Source organism: Olea europaea, unplaced genomic scaffold, assembly GCF_002742605.1.
Source record: "Olea europaea var. sylvestris unplaced genomic scaffold, O_europaea_v1 scaffold256, whole genome shotgun sequence".
Classification (NCBI taxonomy): Eukaryota; Viridiplantae; Streptophyta; class Magnoliopsida; order Lamiales; family Oleaceae; genus Olea; species Olea europaea.
Window position 1 is genome coordinate 395,886 of NW_019243883.1, and position 22,769 is coordinate 418,654.

The window sequence follows — 22,769 nt, forward strand, 5'->3', positions numbered from 1 at the left end:
AGTCAATTTTAGTTTAGTTTTTATTTTCTTTTTATAAAGAACTTGTTGCCTCTACCTCTATCGTATTCTGTACAGAAGGTGACATGTCCTTAGTCGATCAAGTATTTGTTTTGCGTGGTTTTAGAAAGTTGCGCCATTGGCTTTTGTTTGAAGGTAAAATCTATGATATGAAATACGATTTTTCTTTTGTTCTTTCTAAAAGAAACATTTAACACTTCTTTCTTCTTGTGATTTCTTAAATGCAAATAAAATTCCAATTTGTTAATGTTAAAGCCTATGTCTTGCAGACATCCTTTTATTGAGCAAAAAAAAAAAAAAAATGGTGGAATCAGCTTTGATTTTTTGTGAAAATGAATATTCTTTCTATTTATCTTGGTTTTTAACTACTCATATGAATGTATCTTTTCATTTATTTTTGTTTTTAACAGCTCATATGAATGTATCATTTGTATATATTACCTTATGCATTTTAAATTGAAGTGATTGATGTCACATGGCTAAATACCTATGTAAGATTATAATTTTTTTCTTTTAAATTTCGAATTTACTTGTCTTGTCAATACTTGGTGCTTAATTATCTCTCATCGCTATTCTTTAATATATGACTGAAGAAAATCATGAGAGATATTGTGTACCAAATCTTGAGTAGAATTTCAACAAAGGATATGATGAAAAGAATGTTGTACAAAATCTGCACCAAGCTTGCTTTTTAAGATATCCAATGAAAGTGGAAAACTACGGATTTTGTCTGATTATGTGCAGGTTTTGCAATTCATTGTCCAAAGAAATAGTACAAATACAGTAAAGTTTGTGCAGATGAAGTAATCTATTCACTTGGTATGTTGGCGGCTTAATGGTTGGCGAAGTGGTGGTTGATGGCAGTGGGTTCATTGGATCTCTGCACTGCTCGGAGTTCCCGCAGCTGATTTCAAACTGGATTCCACTGAATCCAACCTTGTTCCCATCCTCAGCAATCGTACTCGCTCTAAGGTATTTATAATTGGGTATCCTCAACCTTGCGTAGTTTTGAAAATAGTAGGATTATTTTTAATTGGATGTCGTCATAAACATAGTTCTATTTCTTTCTTTCTTTCTTTTATTTTCGGTTTTATGTGATCGTTCCTTTCATTGAAACTTTTAATCGGGCGGTCAGAATTTTGGATTTATAACAACAATTCGAAAGGATAATATCGTCTGTGATCTTATGGTATTGATTAACTATTTAGCACAATAATGCTCTTATTTTTAAATTTATAATGTGTGGCCAAAGTTTTAGTGATTCCACTACTTCATAATACCGATTTTCTATTTGACAAATGTAATGATGAATCTATGAATTTCTTCAAAAATAATGGACATCTTAGATTAGATTTTATCAGAAGGACATGAAAAATGAAGATGGTGGTTTGATTGATGGGATCCAATTGACATGCATCGCCGGAAAATAGGATTGTTGAGTTGGAATTCATTTATTAGGATAGATGATTATTCTTTCTTAAAATCATAACATTTTTTTTATAACATAATCTGTTATTTTTTTTCATAAGAGGTCTCCGAGAGACAACTCTCACCCACGAAGTCATGAGTCATACCCTTTATTATAAAATTATATTCTTTGAGTGTTGCTTCACGTACACGGTACGGGTTCACATACCAAATACTCATAGCATCGAGGGTGGGTGAAGTTTTTGGTAGTTTTTTTAGGTGTGAGTGTTGGAAACCCCTATGTACCCCGTTAACCCAACAAAATTCATATTCTTTCTGGTTTCTTCTTGGTTCTTTTTTGACATTATTAAGTGGTTCCATGCTTTCAAATTGCAATACATATTTTACTCCTTTTTCGAGGAATGAGAATTTTTCGGATTTTATATGATTTATAAGAGATTCATGTGTCAATTAAGCCATATTTGCTTCAATTTAAAAAGTGAAATTAAAAATAAATTAAAATTAATAATTTAATTTTAACCACACATTTCTAAAACTCTAATTTTATCTAGGATTTATTTTCACCATACTTGATGGAAAATATCAAAAACAAAGGAGACTTTGTGCTTTTTGTGTGATTCTTCCATTCTAATGCTAGCTATTGTGGAAAATATGATTAGAGTATTAGAAAGATTAGAGTTCTACGGTTATGTCGTGAATGTTATATTTAACATTCCTCTCAAACTCACAAATTACTTGAACTTCAAAGGCGTCTAGATACATCCGCCCTAGAATACTAAGTCCACGTTTGACCCCATTATTTGAATTTATAATAAGGGGAATAGTATTTTTTTGAAAATTGTGTGGCTGAAAAGTTTTCGATTTGAGTATAATATTAATTTATTGAAAATTGTGTGGTTAAAAGTAGGAGAGAGAAAAAATTAAATTAAATTGAAGAATTTTAAAGGGAGCGAAACGGGGAGTAAAGGTCTATAGTTAAATAGTCAAAAACTATTTATATGATTGAGAAGTTACTTTTGACATATATAGATAATTTCTTGAAAGTGCTTTATTTGATTAAATAATTTCTAGAGGAAGCTCGCCTAATATAACTTTCTCGAATAATTCTTATACAAAAATAGAAGTAGAAGCAACAACCCTACCAAACAACCCTAATTTTTTTTTTTTTTTTACTTATTTCTACAATTATTATCTATCTACAATATATTTTTTTTCATAAGAGGTCTCCGAGAGACAACTCTCACCCACGAAGCACTCTTTTCAATTTCTCATTTTCAAATTAAAATTTTTGAGCTTCTGAATTGATTTTTGGCTTTGAAGGACCTGAGAAGGAAAGAGGAGGATGTCACTGACACCAGACCATTTTCGTAAAGTAGGAACAAGGGTTTTGCCATCTTCATCACCCTTTTTTACGCTGCGGCCTGAGAGGCTAAGCTTGATTCAAGAGGGTCTGAGTAGAACTCAAATTGTCAGGACAAAGATAAAGAGGTCAACGTGCATGTGAATTTTTTCCAGATTTAATTTATTCACTCTTTCAATGTTTTTACAGTAAATTAATTATAGATTTCTGTTTTTAGGTTTTAATTCACAAGCACGGAAATTTATATTAAGGTAGGAAAGTTGAAATCTATGAAAAAATTATGCAAACATGTTTCCCACTTTGGTTGGGCCTAAATTTGCCAGTAAATCAATAATGTTACAAATGAGGACTCCATTTGGGAACTCATCTTTTCGATTTTGTTTAAATTGTATGATGTACTATGTTAACTATTTTGTTTGAATTTAATTTTAGGCCATTGAGTGATGGTGAACAGAGGGCGAATGTGCCTAAGGTTATCACTCGCAACGAAAATAAACGACAAGTCATTGTTTTGTAAGGCCTAGCTGACAAGCAACTGCTTTTCCCAAAAATTTAAGCGAGCACGTCTAGGAACTCTGGGTCTTTTAAAGATCAAAGAATTTAGTATTGTAACCAAGGATTAAGATTTTCTGTTGGGTTTATCTTGAGATTTCTTCAAATCTTCGATTTTCATCGAAATTCTAATCCGGGAATAGCCCAAATTGCTTTAGCGCTGTAAATTTCAGAAGCGTGAAGGATTTTGGCAGTTATATATGAACCAGCACTCAAAACCAGCCACAAGACATTGGCATTTTGTTGGCACTTTGTGTAGTATTCTGTGCTTGGTATACTCAATGTTCTTCAACTGGCGGTGCCTAATTTTCATGCCCTTGTTTTGGTATTGTTTGGCATGGTATAGCCACTTCTTTGTTGAAAGGAATGTTCTAGCAACTTTCGGGCATCCCTTCTCATCTCTACCATGTGATTGGAAGATGTTTGGTCAAATGGATAGAGAAATCAAGAGGCTTGGTAAGAGGCCTATCTTGCAAGCCTACTGATTTTCTGATTCTAGTTTGTTTAGAAGATATAGTTTTAATAGCATGTGAATCCTTTTCTATTTTGTTTGAACTTTCTATATTGCCTTTTTTGTTCCTCTTTTATGGTCTTCACCATCACTGCAATCACACCACCACCAACACCATCATCGCAAACACAACAACGCACCAGACACATATCTGTGCAGACCACCACACACATGTACACACAATCACATAACCACCAAAACCTTTGAACCCATCCATCGCCATCGATAAAAAAAAAAAAATCTCCTCAACACCCACTCACCTTTGATTGGAGGCTCAGCCCCTCATGTAGACCCACATCCTAAAATCAGCAAAGACTGTTTACAAGTTCGTATTTTCCAAGGGATTTGATGTTGTAAAGATATTAGATACACTTGCTCAGTTTTATCCAGATGTCATTCTACCTAATATCAGACAAACTTTAACTGTTTAAATATTTTTCATGTAAGGTGCAATAAAGAGATTTTGATAGTAGTTTTAAAAAAGATTTTCCTCTATCCCCTCTTTCATCACTTGAAGCCATGTATTTGCTTTTCAGTGGCCCACTGTGTCCATTAATTAAATTGTTAATTCTTGTTATTCCCAATTCATCCTATCCTTCCGTTATGCTAGTAGTTCTCAAGTTATTATACATGATTGTGCTATTTGAATGTTCAGCCAAGCTTTTTTGTCTTGGGCATTTACATTATCAAATATGGTCGTTTTTTAGGCTTTGGACAAAGAACAACAGGATACTATGCAAAATACTTATTTATATCTATATTTCTTTAGGAAACAAAATCTCCATTCTTCTTTGTATAATAGTTATTGTCAAAAGCTTTGACAGTTCTTGAAACAACAAGCATTAATGATGCTTGTGTCGTTAGATGGCTGCTCGTACAATTAATGTCTTATTGCTAACTGATTCAAATGCATTATTGTGTTAAATCCTGACTAGTAGGGTATGACTTCTATTGCACATTTAGTAAATTTGAAGCAATTAAAAGTTTAGATCTTTCTCTTACTCTTGCTTATCTTTCTTTTTTTTTTCATTGAAGGATACCACTACAAAAGTTGTTGCTTGTGAAGTTAATCTCGATAAAACGACTGTTTAAAAACTCATAACAAAAATTATTATTTTGAACTGCTTTCAATATTTCATATCCAATGTTAACATATTTTCTACTTTTCTTTGTATAATTAGCTCTTTATCTTTACTGTTTTTTTGTCAGACTTTCTTATGCACCAACTAAATACTTTCTTCGCTTCCCAAAAATTCATTCAATGTGATTCTCTCTTATGAATACTCAATACTTAAGTCAACACACTAATATCACCTTCAAGAAAATTCAAGCCATCATTGCATGGCCAGAAACTAGTATAAAAAATAAGAGACAAACCCACGTAGAGTTGTATGATTGCCTTTAGTAGTGAAAAGGAAGTTGGATTCAACAAAATTTGAATAAGGATCTGAATTTGGACAACGGTTCCATCGTATGTAACATAATACCCCCGTTTGCCCCCCCCCCTCCCCCCATTCTTTCCAAATTTTAGTGGTTGGAATAATGTGTTTTTCAAAATTGTGTGGTTGAAAAAGAATGAAATTTTTTCAATTTGCATATAAGATTATTTTATGAAACATTGTGTGGCTAAAAATAAGAGAGAGAAAAATAACGAAAAAGAAAAATGGGGGCCAAACAGTATTATATGTACAAAATCATATAACAAAGCTGTAATAGTTACACAATACATTGCCAAAAATAATAAATAAATAAAATTAAAATTTGGAGCAATAGTTGTTTTCGTATTCTTATTTTTAAAGTAGATAGAGTATTTGTGAAAGAGTAATGCTATTTAATCTTATTGGAGTTATAATTTATATTTAAGTGGCGTTAATGTGACATTAAATGATAAGTGAAATTAAATAAATTATTTAATTTCACATTTTATTCAATCTATCATCTAACGCCACCTAGACTGAAATTGTAATCTCAATGGGGTTTCATAGCATTATTCTTTGTGGGGAAAAATTGCCTACAAACCTACATTTAAAGACGAATTTTCATAAATAAGGGAAATTAATTTTAATTTCGTAAATCAGGTGTTAGTTAAGAATTATTAATTTAATTAATACGGATTTATTGGCAATCCCAAATTCATTTCTCTCCCTAGTCTTTCTCGATCTTTAAACATTCGCACCCATTCATCAAACCCTAATCCATTTCATCTTCTTATCTCTCTCTCTCTCTCTCTCTCTCTCTCTCTCTCATAACAGTCAAAAGACAATGATTAGAGGCCACCGTAGAAGCGAGTGTAGGCTACGACGATGACGTCGCTATGGTAGCGTGAGCGTCGTTGTACCCACTGTGCGAAGTGTGTAGGGGTGATGATGTCGTTGCGAGCAGTGTGAGTGCACTTCCATGATTTGGGAAAAATCTGATGGGGCGAGATTTGGGGAGAATCTGGAGGCTTGAGTAGTGAAGCGCACCCACTTTGATACCAGCAGATCTATTCTTTTTTTTTTTTCGAGTTTAATTTCTCCGATGCTATAGAGTCATAATTATGGTGATTGGTCCATTTTTATTTTTTGCTTTTTGAAGAGGTTTGGGATGGTGATCGCCACTGCAGGAATCAGGCAGTGGCAATGGCGTCGCATGCAGCGAAGATGGTGAGGTGGTAGAGTTTAGATTATGCGGTGTGTTAGTGTGTTATGTAATGGTACAGTGATGGTGTTTGCAGTTGTTGATCATGATGCAGATGTAAGTAATGGTGGTGATGTGTAGGTGGTGGTGGTGGGTGGTTTGTGGTTGTGGATTGATGTACAAGTGGTGGCAATGGTGCCTGTGGCATAGGTAGTACATAGTTGGTGGTGATATATCTAACGTTGTATGTGATATATCTAAGGTTGTATGTAACTTATCTATTGTTGGATCTTTCACGTAGTGGCAGTGGTATGGTGACGTCAGTGGTAGTGGTTAGGATTTGTTGAAAGTGATGGTGGTGTGCATTTGATTGATGTTGTTGGGAGTGATGGTAGTGACGATGAAAATCGAGTATGACCAAGTCTATCTTCATTGCAACTACTGTAACTGTATGTGACTTGGTTACATATAGACACAAATTAAATTGATATGGTCACAGATAGTCACACTAAAGACAAAGTTGGTCACAATTAGTCGCAAATAACAAATATCATTGAATGTAGTAAATTTGAGGTGAAAGTGGTAGTAACTGGTGGTGGATAGTGGTATTGGACTGCAATGTGTGAAGATTTGTTTATGGTGACTCTTTAAAGTCAAGCATGTATTTATTGTGAAAGTTGTGACTAATTCTATGTGAACTGTGATCGATTGTGATTTGATCACACATCACCACCACAGTAAATATTGAATTGGTCATAGAAAGTCACACTAAATATAAATTTGGTCACAATTAATCATAGACAATACATGTTAGTGACACACTGACTTGGTTACATACAATCTGATCATAGCTAGTCACAGATAACACAAGTATGGTCACAAACTATAAATCTAGTTACATATAACACAGTTAATCACAAAAACTCGTCAACTACAGTATAACACTAATGTCGTCATACAGTACTCAAAACGTTGCCAACACCTCACCGCCACCACAAAACAGATTAACTGCAATGCAACTTCATTACCTCCAATGCATTATCTCTACCACCATACAAATCTCTTTTTTAAACACAGCACCACCTCACCACCACCACTATCTGTAAAGTTTTTTATGTCTGAAAATGTATATATAGAGATAGAAGACGATTTTAATTTTTAGAACCGTCGAAGCGATGGTCGTAAAGACCATCGGAATGAACGTCTCCGATGGTGAGCTGGAGAGAAGGTGGTGTAGTGGGTGAGGTGGCATGGGTAGAAATATTAATATATATTATATTATATTTTAATATTTAATAAATTTATTTATCACCTTATTTTTAAAATATTTTAATGAGTTTGTTATTTATGATATGTGATTTTTAAAACAAAGAGTTATGTCAAAATCCTTTACTTTGTGAAAAGATCCAAAGTTTGAACCCGATTACCCATTTGGGCTGACATGTTGGATAATACATTGGACTAATAGTTTTTGGACGGCCCATATACCAATCCACTAAAACTAGGGTTTCCGCATTTAAAAACTCTTTTCTGCATCAAAGTTCACCCTCTTCACTCGTCTCTTTACAAGGCTGAAGCTAGAGTTTTCCGTTGTTCATACAGTAGAGCCGCCAATCATCTGCATTCTTCCAAGGTAAATGACCGTTTCTATTCAATCCTCGTATTTTCGTTTATTTTTAACTGGGCTCTTCTGTTATATTCTTGTACATGCAGTTCTGTTGGAATTTTATTCTTTTTCTTATACTCCATTTACATACGACTTGGTGTAAGAATTATATTGTTTTCCGGAGTCTTGTGAAACACGTTGCAATTCTATGTGAATGTGGGGGTAATGTTTAATTTTATTATTTTTTGTTTTTTGTTTTCGTAGTCATTGTTGGATTTCTACAATTAACAGTGTTTATTCCTGCCATTACAGATGGTTTATGAATGTTTATACGCCAAAAATGTCTTAGATAGAATTGTTGCTTTGCATATTCCAGATTATTGAGAATTTGAGTAGATCTACTTGTGTGATCTATGGTAGAATCTTAATTCTAATTGTGTGTTGAACTTATTTAAACAAATAATTATACGCTTTGCAATGCTTGATATGGTATTTTTGGTCCAAAATACTTTCAGATATACATGTTTTATATACAAAAAGAAATTTTTTGAAGTTCTCTCTTTTGGTTGAAGCTTTTGTATTTGACTGAAGTGAATGTGGCATCTATCATTAGGGAAGAACACCTTTAATTACGAGGGGAGTTTTTGAAGTCAGATACAAGCATTTGCCAAGCATTGAAAATTAATTTAGTTTTTGTTTATGCTGGAATAAACTTTCATAAATTCCCTGGTGTTGTCTGAAGATAAATCAATTTATGGGATTAAACCTTTGTTCCAAAATCAGATCTTTCAAGATGTTTACTGCACTGCAAAAGATTCACAAGGATAAGGATACAGAGCCTACCGAGTTCGAGGAGACGGTTGCCCAGGTACTCACTCAATAGACTTTTATTGCGATTATTTAATTGCACTGGTTATTTAAATGTGTCATGATTCATCAATTCTTGACCTTTCATCAGGCTCTGTTCGACTTGGAGAATACGAACCAAGAGATTAAGAGTGACTTGAAAGACCTTTACATCAATGCTGCCATGTAGGATTGTGTCAATCTCATGTAGGTATTATTGCTGCATAGCATGGTATTAATATATTCATTTTATTCTCCAGGCAAATTGACGTCTCTGGAAATAAGAAGGCCGTTGTGATCCATGTTCCTTACCGGTTGAGGAAAGCTTTCCGCAAGATTCATTCTAGGCTGGTGAGAGAGCTTGAGAAGAAGTTCAGTGGAAAGGTAATAATACGATTTTATAATGGACGACCTTGTAGTTTATGGTACTCAGATGATGGCAGAATTATCTTTATTTTCCAATATGGCAGCTTTTGCTTTTCGCTGAACAATTAAGCTACTTGTACATAAATTGTTTTACACCTTTGTTGATCGATACTGAGGTGGCATGCATTTTGGCCCTTGGTTTGATTATGTTAAACAATCTGTAAAGAAAATTGTTCAAGTAGCAAAGTCTGTCCTTGAATATGCATGACCCTTCTTCTGTGTGAAGTCAGTTTTTATTTTAAAAATTTGTAATTATGTGGCTAATTTAAATGAGAATCTTGTAAACTCTTGGGTGCATTTTCCATACATCAGCTTTCAAATAATAGAAGCGTTCTAAAATGTATTTTCAATCTGCTCACCCCAATTTGCATGTAAATTGCCGACAGGAAGTTGTTCTTATTGCTACCCGAAGGATAGTGCGACCACCAAAGAAGGGTTCTGCCGTGCAGAGACCACGCACTCGTACACTTACAGCCGTGCATGAGGCCATGCTTGAGGACATTGTTCATCCTGCTGAGATTGTTGGAAAACGTATCCGATACAGGCTTGATGGATCAAAGATAATGAAGGTACATGCTTCTTTTTTATTTTTTTTGATAACATTCTCGTGCCACTTCTAAAATTCTCGTACTTCTTGCAGGTTTTCTTGGATCCAAAGGCAAAGAATGACACTGAAAATAAACTGGAGACCTTTGCTGGAGTCTACAGAAAGCTTTCTGGGAAAGATGTAGTGTTCGAGTTTCCCATAACAGAGGCTTAAGCCATTCTTCCCGTTTTCCCGACGACTCTTTAGTAACGGAAAATTATATTTGCATTTGTATTCCTAATTTACGGTTTTGATCAATAGAGATTTTGTTTAATGGTCTTTGTTCATTAGGAAGCGAGAATTTGAACGGTAGGCAATTTGCTTGTTGGATACATGTTCTTTTTTGAGTATTTTTTTGCACACTGCTCTTCCTTATTGACCTGAAAGAATCTGTTACATTTTATTTTTTTAAGAGATGTTAAATGGGCAGCGTCGAGCCTTGGTTTGATCACCGTCGCTTTCGGCTCATGTTGTAGGTTCACCACATGTGGGCTGGATATGTCCTTGCGAGCTGTGATGTTTTCTTTTTTGGATTGAAAATTACACTTTCATTTGCTATAGAATAATGAAGTAAATTTATAGGGAACAGTAGACCTAAGGATTTAGGGTGCGGTTGGTTTGCGTTTTCATTTTCTATTTTAACGCGTTTGGTTTGTCATTTTGAAAAATGATTTCTTAAAACAGAAAATTAGAAAATGCGTTTAATTTAAAATTTTTAGAAATTGTTTTATGACATTTATTCAATTAATTTGATTATTCAGTAAAACATAATAATTTTAAACTAATACATTATTAGATAATATATGTTTTAAACTTGATAAATTTACTATTTTTTTCTTGCTACAAAAATAAAATAATAAATAATAAATATTTAGAATTTCTTTTATGACATTTATTCAACTAATTTGATTATTTAGTAAAACATAATAATTTTAAGTTAATACATTATCAGATAATATATATTTTAAATTTAGTGAACTTACAATTTTTTTTGCTACAAAAGTAAAATAATAAATAATAGATGTTAAGAAATTGTTTTATGACATTTATTCAATTAATTTGATTATTTAGAAAACATAATAATTTTAAGCTAATATATTATCAATTAATATATATTTTAAATTTGATGAATTTACTATATTAAAAGTACTATTGAGCATCCCTAAAAAAAAAAAAGGGCGTGTTTTGAGCGTTTTTCGTGTTTTGGGTTTTTTTAACTGAAAACACCCAAAAAAAAAAAAAAAAAAAAACAATCGTTTTGGATTTTCAGATATAAATTTTTCCTTATTTTCAGAAATTCATTTTTGGAAACGAGTGACCAAACGTGTTTTGGGAGTTTTTGAAAACTGAAAACAGAATACGGTTGGAAATCGGCAAAGGGAACGCCCCCTTATATTTCGATAAAAGAATTATAATGCTGTAAAAATTCTCCTAAAAGGTGTTTTGTCTACAATTTTTTTAAAAAAGATTAAATAAATACTATATATTAGCGAATAAAGAAATAATATATGGTAACCAAAAAAAGAAAAAAAAGAAATTGGATTCGTTTTTTTTCCTTACGACACAATAATAAAATTTGGATTTTCCGATTTGTTTCTATAATAAAGCATCTTTAAGTAATTCAAATTCACTCTTTATTGCATTTAATAATTCATATATTTCAACACTCTACTTTTTAAACTAATTAAAACACATTTAAACTGATTGGGTCAATTAAACATATAAAAAAAATTTGTTAAATAAATTATGAAAAGAAGTCAATGAATATTTTTTGAGAAAGGCAGCTGAATGGCCAAATCAAATAGTATTGTTGAAGTGAATAAAATTTTTTACTCTTTAAATTTATAAAAAATCTCTATAATGCATAAAATGTTCTTTCATAAATAAAGAGTATATTAGAGATACTCTTAGCCCCCGTTTGGCCCCATTATTTGAATTTATAATAAGGGGAATAGTATTTTTTTGAAGATTGTGTGACTGAAAAGTTTTCGATTTGAGTGTAATATTATTTTATTGAAAATTGTATAGTTGAAAGTGGGAGAGAGAAAAATTAAATTAAATTGAAAAGTTTTAAAGGGGACCAAATGTGGGCTTAATAATTTGCAATTGAACACCTTAAAAGATGTCAAGAGGTCGCCTTCATCTTGTTGAAATTATTAGCATACACAAACATGTGCTTTTACTATAGTTGTAGTTGTAATATTATTAAAGTCACGTGATGCATCTCAATCTTATATATTGCCTTCAATAATACACCTTATGTCTCTAAATGTCGATAAAGTCATGGGTGTTGAACAAGACTTAGGTTATTCTCAATAATATTAAATATTGATATCACTGTACATTTCACTATTGTAGAAGTCAGACCCTACAAATGTCTCGATTCATGTAAGTGCTTCAGGCATATGAGTTTCTCAAAAAAGGTTAATTTTATATAGTTTGAATTGGAGTATGGATTAGACAATTTATAGTCCTTTCTCGTGTCAAGCATATATTTGTCTTAAGGATAAAATTTAAATCATTTTGAATTAATTAAAACCAATGCTTAACCCACTCAATTTGAGACGAGGATTGGACACTGCAATTAGGAAAAAATAATGGAAAATTCTTGGTGTACATTATGGACACCATAATCCTCTAATAGGGGGCGCCATGTGTACATTATGGACACCATTATAGTGTCTATAATGTACACTAAGCACATCTCAAAAATAATTGTTACATGTCGAAAAATATTTTTTGAAAGCGTTTTTCATTACGACAAATTTGGAATAGTGGCGAATCTTCGCTCCCGCATTGCAAGAAAGGTAAAGAAAATAAGAGTATATTATAATTCAAATATGGGAAATGGGATTCACATTGCATAGAAGACAGATATATATTTAACAAATTATAAAATAAAATACATATATTTTATTCATCATGAGTCAAAACAACTTCATTTTGAAATTGCTGGTAGAAAGTAGTCTCATTTTTATAATGAATAAAAATTTCAAGACTGCTATAATTCTGAAATAAATTGAACTCCATCAAGTACTGTTTCAGGGAATATGAGGAAAATTATGATAAGTGTTTATGATTCCATATTTTCAATTTTGCACTATCCAATTACCTAAAAGATGTTTCAATTTAAGAACATTAGATTGTATCATTGACTATAAAGATTTAACATAACAATTATATTGAACGAAAAAAAAAATTTAATACTGCAGATGTCATAAATTACTATTATTAACCATACATAGAGTACATAAATCAAATTAAAATGATGTTAATAATGTGCAATATTTGTGCAACGTGATGCTTATGCTCATCCGATGCAATGTGTTTAACAACAAATAATTTCATTCGTCAAACTATAATACTACCAAATATACGTACTAATTTTATGCCAACACAACTTCAAAGGTTAAAGAAATACTATTTCCATAGTTATGAAGTTCTTATTTCGTCTTACAAACATGCCTTTAGAGACTTGAAATTTTTGGCAAGAATCTGAATAAATTATTTTCTTTCCAAGAAAATGATGATAAACTAGTCATACATTAATTACGTAGTATAATAATGCAAGAAAGATGCGTATAAGTAGAGATTATATAGTGAAAACTCCTTTTTGAGCTGGTATAATAATACCAAGGCTGAACAAATTATGAAATCAGGACTAAATTTCAACCAAACAATTAAGAGAGTGATGTTTACAAAATTACACTACTTAAGACATGGAAGTGATATATTAGCAAGATTGTAGATAATGCTGAAATTGTAAAGAGGAAATATCTACTTGTACATAATTTTTTTGTCTATTTTGTTGATAGAAGCAGTGTTGGCAAACTCTAACTTTTTTTTTCTTTTTCTTTTTTTGGGACAAAAACCAATGGCAAAATGCCATGTAATATTCTGTCAAAGTGCATGTATGGATTTTCTACACACATAGCAAGCATTTTGTAAAGAATGTTGGAGATGTGATGAACATTGTTTACCACATCGCCATTTATAGACCCAGAATTCAACATAAAAAATTGAAAATTGGAAATTTCAAATTCAAATTTAATGGCACCCTACGTGATGCAAGTTGCCATCAAGCAACCAAGTAGGTTGCTCAGCTCGACTCTTGAGCCGATGACGAGCCAGCTCACAAGTCGACTAGCAGCTTGTATAAGAAATCTGTTGCTGAACTCATTTTGGGACATGATGCGTAACACCTCTACATTTTTCCATATAGAGTCTGTTTGAGCCACATTATAATGAGAATGAGAATGAGAAATAGAACCGTTATGAACTCCACACCAGAGATAGAAATTCAAAAATGATGACTTGATGTGATGGATAACGGTCATATTTTTCATTTTAATGAGGTAAAAATGTGGGTCAAACAGGGGCATAAAATCTCTTTTGGAATCAAATTGGGAACAAAACTCTTTTTAAAAAGAATAATGTCATCTATAATTAATTGAGATGCATCACTTGTCAGGTGGCGATAGATCCCTACTTCATTATCCAATGCACTAAAGTGCGTCACAAGCAATGAATGAAAGGATCCATCGCCACCTAACCGATGATACATCTCTAACAGATAGCATTGTTCTTTTGGAAAACTAACTAGAGAGTAAAACAAGCTGATTGGTTTGATGATAAAGGGTCGTATTGAAACTTATTACTAAAATGCATATACAACACAACATTTACTAGAACATCGCATTGTCTTGGGACTGCTGATACACGACCCTTCTTTCATCGTCCAACGAGCTGCTATACAAGATCGTTTATAACAATCTATTCATCAAACTGCTATGCCTGACCTTTCTTTTTTCTTCCAACGAGCAAACGATTACTTATTACAGACGGTTTCTGTACTTCGCCAAAATGAAGTTTTGGATGGCAAGTAGTGCATCAGACAGGAAAAATAAAATAAAAAATAAAAATTACACTATGCTACACCTTGTTCTGTACATGAATATTCTTTTTAATTATTTAACATAGCGGTAAATGTACATACAGATGATAATATCACAAAAAGAGCAGTGATACATAGTATATAAGAACTCCTTTTACTTTTAATCAAGCTAGTTTGATATTCGACTCTCCAAAAAACCTGCTGTTCACTCCTGCTCTATATAAATGCAGACCTGATGTAGTTGCCACAGTGATCTCAATGTTAGCACATGCAAAAAGTACGTCGCCTTCAGCAACCGACTCTTCATGGCTTACTGTCCGTATTTTTCCCTCTCCTGCCATGACCAGAAATATGGACGGACCAGGGACTACAGGAAAGACAGTTGATGCTCCTTGGGGAAGGAAACATCGATCAACCTCGAATTCGTCAAATGGAGGGATATATTTTACTGTATAAGCATTCAAAGCAACTCCTTTGAGGACTTGTGGCAGGCCCTGCAATAACAATTGAAATGCAAGGAATTTCAAGACTGTGCTGCCGATGTCAAGTGCAGATTCTTCAATAAAATGATTAAACCTGTGCATGGCTACCAATTGAGAGCAAAAAATACACTGAAATATTTCACGTGACTTAATCTAAGAGCATGTTTGGTACACAGTTATGGACTGGACAAGAGAATACAACAGACAAAATTCATTTTCTTTTTGTTCTTTAATACTGTCCAACTCCTCCAAAGCCATAAGGAATAAGAGTATAGAATAACATCATAAGCTAACGTATAATTAAGAGTAAAGGGGAAAAAGGGAACTAAGTTGTAACAAAATATTGTCTTTAGTAAATTTGCATATCATCACCTGTTTGTATGTGAGCATGGAACAGAGAGTTTGAACATCCCGATTCTTTGGAGTAAGGCCAGCACGTACAACATTGTCCGATGCGGCCATGCACTCGATGCATTCACCATATAAATAAGCATGAGGTTCATTCGCCCCTAAATATAGGGCTTCACCTGATTTAAGCTTAATGTAATTAAGAAGGAATGCTGCTAGAACACCAACATCTCCTGGATATTCCTTCTCAAGCCGCAATACCAGCTCTTCCTTGTCAGTCAACTCTCTCACCTACAGACACGAGAATTATTTGTTTGCAATTCAGTTTCAAAAGAAGATTATAGAAATATAGATATATCTTATATGACCACACAACAAAATCAAGGTCCCTCAGTAAATTTGGCATGCAGAAAACTTTCCAGTGGTAATGCCGAGACAGGCCATGAATTTTATTTTATTATTTTTTTAATTCTTTTGAGAACCATGTCAGGCCAGTGGGAACATGGCCTGCTCAATTTACTCCTAATGCAACTGCAAAAACTTGCTACATGCAATTAAGGGTGAAAAGAGAAATTGGACAAAAATGAAGTTTTAACTCTGAAATAATGCTAATGACAAGGACAAGCATCTCAAGCAGTATTTGACTACAGAGATGAAAAATGAAAGTCAACCTAAAATATTTAAGGAGAGAATTCCCATATACCTCATGTTTTACATTTAGTCGACTTATCAACTTGGAGATTGCTTCAGAAATCACAACCTTCTTAGCTGACATGAGGTCAGAGAATATGGATCGCAAAACCTCTTTCGATTTCTCTTCCCCATCCTCTTGCCTGATGTGCAATACTTGATCTGCACGTGCACTGCCAACTACTTCCACAATCTCAGGTACATTGTGAACAACAAGCTTAAGCTCCTAAACACAACCAAAGCAGCATCCAAGTAAATGTATTGAATTTCTAAAAAATGATAGTAACAACAAGCTTAAGCTCCTAAACACAATCAAAGCAGCATCCAAGTAAATGTATTGAATTTCTAAAAAAATGATAGTATACAAAAAGATTTGGGTCCTTTTAACTTATACCAAGCAAAAAAATATTTGCTTTATTAATAACATTTTATTCTTCTCATAAATGCCCTCAAAATTTTCTAAAATTGCCACATTTGTGTAAGACACGCATGGAATTTCGTGTTCTTAAATGTCATGGTTTAAACAAATGACAGAAATAGCATAAAAGCACGGACTACATTTATTTACAATTGACATCATTGAATAATAATACAATTGGTTGATATCATTCTCACACAACAAGTGTCAGGCATACAATTACTTCGCCTAATAATCCAATGATCGCGATTAATAGAAACCACATCACCAGGGTATCGTGAGAATAATAATAACAGAGGTCAAATGATCATGTTTCCACCGGATTTCATCAAGCATTACACTGATCACAAACAATTTAGATCTTACTTCAAACCGATTTTTCTGAAGTACGCCATAAGCAAAACTAAATCAAAGACACGATTGACATCAAATGCTAGGTTAGAATGAAAAGCACTTAAAGTCAATATATACCCTGCGATAAGGGCAATACTTGGAGCGTGTTTATCATCATCTTGATGTTCCAAAGCGAAGACGAATACTAACAACACAACTCAATCAGCTTGCAAACATATGTTTAATTAAAACATGCAAAACCAAAGAAAACCATGTTCAGATCATGAATGGAGATGCAAATGAATAAAAAAACACTATTCCATCTAACTGATTAACAACTGAAAACAAGTAAGAAATGTATCTCCATTCATTCTTCGGTCTTACAAGATATCAGTATGAATGGCTTAAAAATTGAAACAACACTTTCAAATAACAACACATCATGTTAGAGACGACTTATAGAAACGGGCTATGTATGGGTTGGTTTTTGATATATTTATTCAATCAGTTTTAACCTACAGGAGCGTGATCAAAACACAATTTATATGAACAAAAACTTTGATAGAGTTTCGATACATATAAATGTGGTAAATGATTACGTAAAACGAGAATTAAGGAGTAGAAAATAGAGAATAATCTAAGGCGAGACGCTATCTCTTTGCTTAAAACAAATTGTCCCGTTACGGTGCTCACGGTGAATGACATTTGTGTTCCAAGATATAATGAATTCACAACTTGTGGTAGCAGCACTTCAAACCACAAGAAACCGGCGAACTTTTGACAAAATTTCTCCTCTACAAAGGAAATGCATGAAAATGTTATAGAAATAGAAATGAGAGAATTGCAAGAGGAGAATGGGTGCTCAATGCAATTGGTATACCCAAAACTATGTCCATAAGGTCCTATTTATTGATGTAGAAATGGTGCAAACAAAGTAGTGTGGGCCAAAACATGCATCCTTTCGAAAAGTTGCAACCCTTCATTTATTCCAACTTTGGACCGCAATTCCTCATTTCATTCGGAATTGATTTTGAGATTTCAAATATACTACAACGATCTACTCGACGAGTAGAATAAGTTGGTCTATTTACTTTTGTAATTTGACCATCGGATCAAGTTCGAATATTTGGTCAAAATTGACACGAAATCACACTTTTTCATTTTATACTTTTACACTTAACCAATTTTCGGTTAGTTTTGAACCAATTCCAACACATCATAAGCGAATTTTCAAGCTGATATAGACATTCATTCCAATTGCAGTAATTAAACCAAATAATAAATATAATCAACCAAAGTGGTGAAGACGAGTACAGTACCTCAGGACTAATAAACCCACATAAAGCCTCGAACTCGGTGAGTCCCAAAGCCATCTCAGGCTTGTGATTGTCATCCTTATATATGTCCGGATGTTGTTTATGAAGAACTTCAGCCAAAACTTTATCTGGATGAGCCTGTATCGACAACGCCTTTGCCACTGAAAGTACCTTCAAAAAACCAATTCGTCAAAAATGAAACTTCACTTTTTTCCATAAATCAATAGATGAACATATTTTTTACACGTCAAAAAAAAATCCCGATTTCGAAAAGTAAAAGTAACGTCCAAAATCGACGATGACTAGGAAATGAATTTCCCAATAGAAGTGAAATAACACTAAATCCCTCCAAGATAAATCCATAATTCGAGCAGGATGCAAGGGTGAGCATACCTTGAAGAGAAAAGGGAGACTGTGGCCCCATTTTTGCAATACTTTATCACCAATCACACTGGGGTTCTGCTCAATCCAATCCTTTAAATTCACCAAATTTAAGCTATTCCCACTACTCACGACTTCATTCTCTCCCTGAGCCACCGTCACCGGTGTCACGACGGCGTAGGACGGCCCGGACTCGTGGGTCCCCATCCAGAACTCAGCATACGGCTTAAAATCATCTGCTTCTTCTCCACTGTTCTTCGAGTACAACTGCGCAACACTTGAGTCCCTCCCAATTTTACCCCAATCATAGTTCTTTACACAGCACTTAAGCTTAAAAATTCCTGGATTCTCAACCTCCATGGGAACTGAATTCCGAGTTGTAGAGAGAGAAAGTAAGAAAAATGGATAATTGGGTCTGAGACTTTGAGTCCATTGGAAAAAGAAACGGAAGTTTACTATTTGAAGGCAACAATTCGAGAGGGAAAGCGGAGAGAGAAAGTAACGGCGCGTGAATTTTCTTGGCGTTATCGTTAAATTTGGGAACACGTCACGGGAATCATCGCCAATGGAGAGAAAATTTCACCATTAGTCCTCAACATATTGTTCCAATAGTAAGTTAATATTTAATCTTAATAAATTAGCAAATTGGTCCCCAGTTATTATCATTGTTGCAATCAATGTTAAAGTTGTCATGTGGTCATAACACAATCAACCTTATGAAGTTATGTTTGTTCTCCTACTTTCGTTATCATCCAAAATTTTGAAATGTTACATGTATTTATGAAGACCACCTAACATTTTCTATATTATTGATAATATTATTAAAGTGTGATGCTACATGTACACTTTTGGTTGTACATAATATTTTACACCATCTCAAATAGAAATGACCCATATATAATTTATTATGTGTAGACCCCCCTCCATATGAGAGGGGTGTAACCCATTAAGTTATAGTAAAAAAAGGTAAAAAAATCAAAGATTTAAAAATTATTTTAAAGCGCCTAATACTTGATAAGAATAACTCTTTGACCATTTACCCTAGGACCAACACGATCTAAATGGGGCTCCGACGTTTCATGGACCTGATCGTCCACTAACTTGTCCAAAAGTGGACTGGCCCGAACCAAATTCATTTATTTATTGTGTTATTTTAAATGATAAAAAGTTTCGAATCTATGAAGATTTTACATTTACTTAATCAAGACAATAATTAGACCTAATTAAAGAAGTTAATTACTACCTCGATTACATCAATGTAGAATTAACCTAATTTGCCTTATTAAATCAAGGCAATACCAATTATGTATAAATTGAGCTAAATTGGTTTTGCATTATTTTAAAGTATAATGCTATTTAGTATAAGTAATGCATACACACTCTATATATCAAGGTATATGAAATTAAATGATACACTCAACTAAAATGCAGATATACATGACTAATTTTAGCATTTAATTAACTCTATCATATGTTGATGCTAGATAGCATAATTATTTAGACACTGCAGAATCATTACTTCCTTACTTAGATTTTCTAGTAAAGACAGATTAATATTATTGCATTAATTAGTTCTTAAATCGTGCACTGTCCAGTCTCTAGTTGATTATCAATTCGGGCATAGTCCGGTGTGACGTTTCTAACTTATACTTTCTCTGCTAAATAGATTGATTGAATAATAATGATGAAAATTTGGAGACTAATTTGATATCTAGACAATAAATTGGGGACCAGAGATGCAATTTTGGTAAAGAATGGAGGAAAATTATTGTCGGGGTGACGCATGGCATTACCAGTTGGAGCCAAGCGTCGGTGGTTTCGTCGCCAGAAAATTAACATGGCAGTTGCAGCTTTTGGGCCCTTCCAAAGGAAAATAATTTTGGGGCCCAATTATCGAATTTTTTTTATTTTTAACCTTATTTTAAAACGACACGCATTGTTCTCGTTTTAATTTTTATAATTTTTAATGGCATTATAAACTAATATTCTTATATTCCAAAGCTAAATTTAAATCGCAATAAATTAATGCACATGAATATATGATACAAATTGTCTATTAAAGTATTAATCCCATCGAAGCTATGCTCATGTTTGGTTTAACTAAAACTAAGATCAATATTTTAGTATATTTTCATAAAATTTGATGAAATTTATAATTAAAAATATGATAAGTTCTGTGTCCTATTAAATGCGTAATTGAAAATAAATTTAAAAAAAAAAACTGAAAACCAAATATGGGCATAATTAACTTATAAACAGTACAATAAAAATATTTACGTGTGTGTGAATTATGATTAGGTATTGCTTCTTTATGTTAAAAACTAGTAGGCCCATCGACACGAAATTAGATTACTAATAATGTAATTAGATGTAAACGTCGATAATTATGTATAGATTTTTCACCACAATCTCACTTCAAGCGATGAATTAAGCAACACTAATAACTTTAATTGATAAGCTCGACTTTTCTTTAAGAAAGAACAAAATAACTATTCAGAATCTTCCTCTCCTTATCATGGTAGGGACGACTATGCCAAGTTGCGAAAAGAATTTCAAATTCCATTCGATTGTCAAAAGATCTTTAGGTGTGTGGGTCTTAAATATAAATAAGAAGTGGTAAATATTTATAATTAGACTCAAACTATCAAAGGACAAAAACAGAAGTTTCTTAAAAGTTATAATGTGGTTTTAGAATTTGTAGGTAGGGTCAACGATGATTTGGTTGGGGGAGAAATTTACAGGTACAACGTTATCGTCAAATATTTCAAGATTTGGGATTGATGTCGAAGATTAATGCATTTGGCGTTCGATATGGCTTTGCAATTGAGAATTTTGGACCACTCCACCGGTTTGTGTTATAACAAGTTGGACCATCCTTTCTAATTTTTATATTGTTATTGGTAAAAAGTCATTTTTTAGTTAAAAGAGCATAAACTTAAAAAAAAATTAAAAAATTGAAAAAATGAAAGATAAAGATAAGTTGGTATAGCTGGGATGAGGTGAATGGATGGGGTTGGCAAGGCCAAGGATGGTTTAATTTTATTTTTTTTTCTTGATCAATAAAGACCTACGATGTTATCGAATTAGAAGGTTGAGGATAAATTATCACAAAAAGAAAAAAAGAACAAGAACTAAGTTACCACAAATATAATATATAAGAGACGAATGACATATTTTTTAATTTGTGATTTGACATCGGTGCATATATAAATATAGTAACATGACTATAGGACCTTTTTTCTGTGGCGATACTCTAGCTTGAAATGAGCGATAAAATCATTTATCGTCTAAACTTGGATTGTACAAGTAAGGGTGCCCAACCAAGTGCATACCCTTGACCCTTCTTGGTCTTCCATGCTCTAGAGGTGGATTTTTTTGGGGGCCGAATACCCCAATTTACCCCTTGATCTTCTTGCTGAGGTCTTTAATCCTTTTCGATCATGTCCTCGAGACTCAGCACCCTAAATATATTGAGAGTACTATTACAATCCTATTAAGTTATCCTTGTATCTTCTTTGTCCTAACTACATTGGAAGTTCTTTATCATCACGAGTCCAATTCTATCTAGTCAATTTAATATTCCACATGTTCTAATCCTTATGAGAACTACTCATGTGCTCTATAATGCTTTAGCATTTATTCATTTTACATTATGCTTTTCTTTTATTCCTGGTTCCTAGCCTCAAGCTAATATCACTTTCATTTGTTTTGTAACTTAAGTATTGGAGAGAAAAATATCTATGCAAGACAATATCGTTTTTAGGAAAAAGAATTAAACTCTCGCCTTAACAACATTCAAATTTTCCACATCCTTTTTTTTTTTTTTGGAAGTCATTGATTTTATTAAGGCCATGGTTGGTTGGATTTTAATCTAAATCAAAATCAACAATCAATTTTAACAACATATTTCATGGGTTATACAACTTTTCAATCTTACATTTCATGGATTCCATAA

General features: G+C 33.0%; 2 protein-coding genes and 1 long non-coding RNA gene across 3 annotated transcripts; 2 read left to right on the forward strand and 1 right to left on the reverse strand.

Annotated features, from left to right (window-relative positions):
• Positions 1–641: 641 nt before the first annotated feature.
• Positions 642–3,184, forward strand: LOC111382807. Its single transcript, XR_002700613.1, has 2 exons — positions 642–990; positions 2,767–3,184. It is a non-coding gene; the product is annotated as an uncharacterized LOC111382807 (long non-coding RNA).
• A 4,820-nt stretch (positions 3,185–8,004) lies between these two features.
• On the forward strand, positions 8,005–10,341 carry LOC111382805 (40S ribosomal protein S7-like). Its single transcript, XM_023006845.1, has 6 exons — positions 8,005–8,121; positions 8,878–8,962; positions 9,053–9,126; positions 9,201–9,324; positions 9,753–9,935; positions 10,007–10,341. Exons 2-6 carry the CDS (start codon positions 8,888–8,890, stop codon positions 10,124–10,126), a joined length of 576 nt encoding a protein of 191 aa, XP_022862613.1. The 5' UTR covers positions 8,005–8,121; positions 8,878–8,887; the 3' UTR covers positions 10,127–10,341.
• Positions 10,342–14,699: 4,358 nt separating this feature from the next.
• On the reverse strand, positions 14,700–19,266 carry LOC111382777 (mannose-6-phosphate isomerase 1-like). The gene is made up of 5 exons (XM_023006814.1): positions 18,827–19,266; positions 18,437–18,604; positions 16,380–16,592; positions 15,701–15,967; positions 14,700–15,340 (listed from the first exon to the last, which is right to left on the reverse strand). The coding sequence occupies exons 1-5, from the start codon at positions 19,172–19,174 to the stop codon at positions 15,011–15,013; spliced, it is 1,326 nt and encodes a 441-aa protein (XP_022862582.1). The 5' UTR covers positions 19,175–19,266; the 3' UTR covers positions 14,700–15,010.
• Between the last annotated feature and the right edge of the window lie 3,503 nt (positions 19,267–22,769).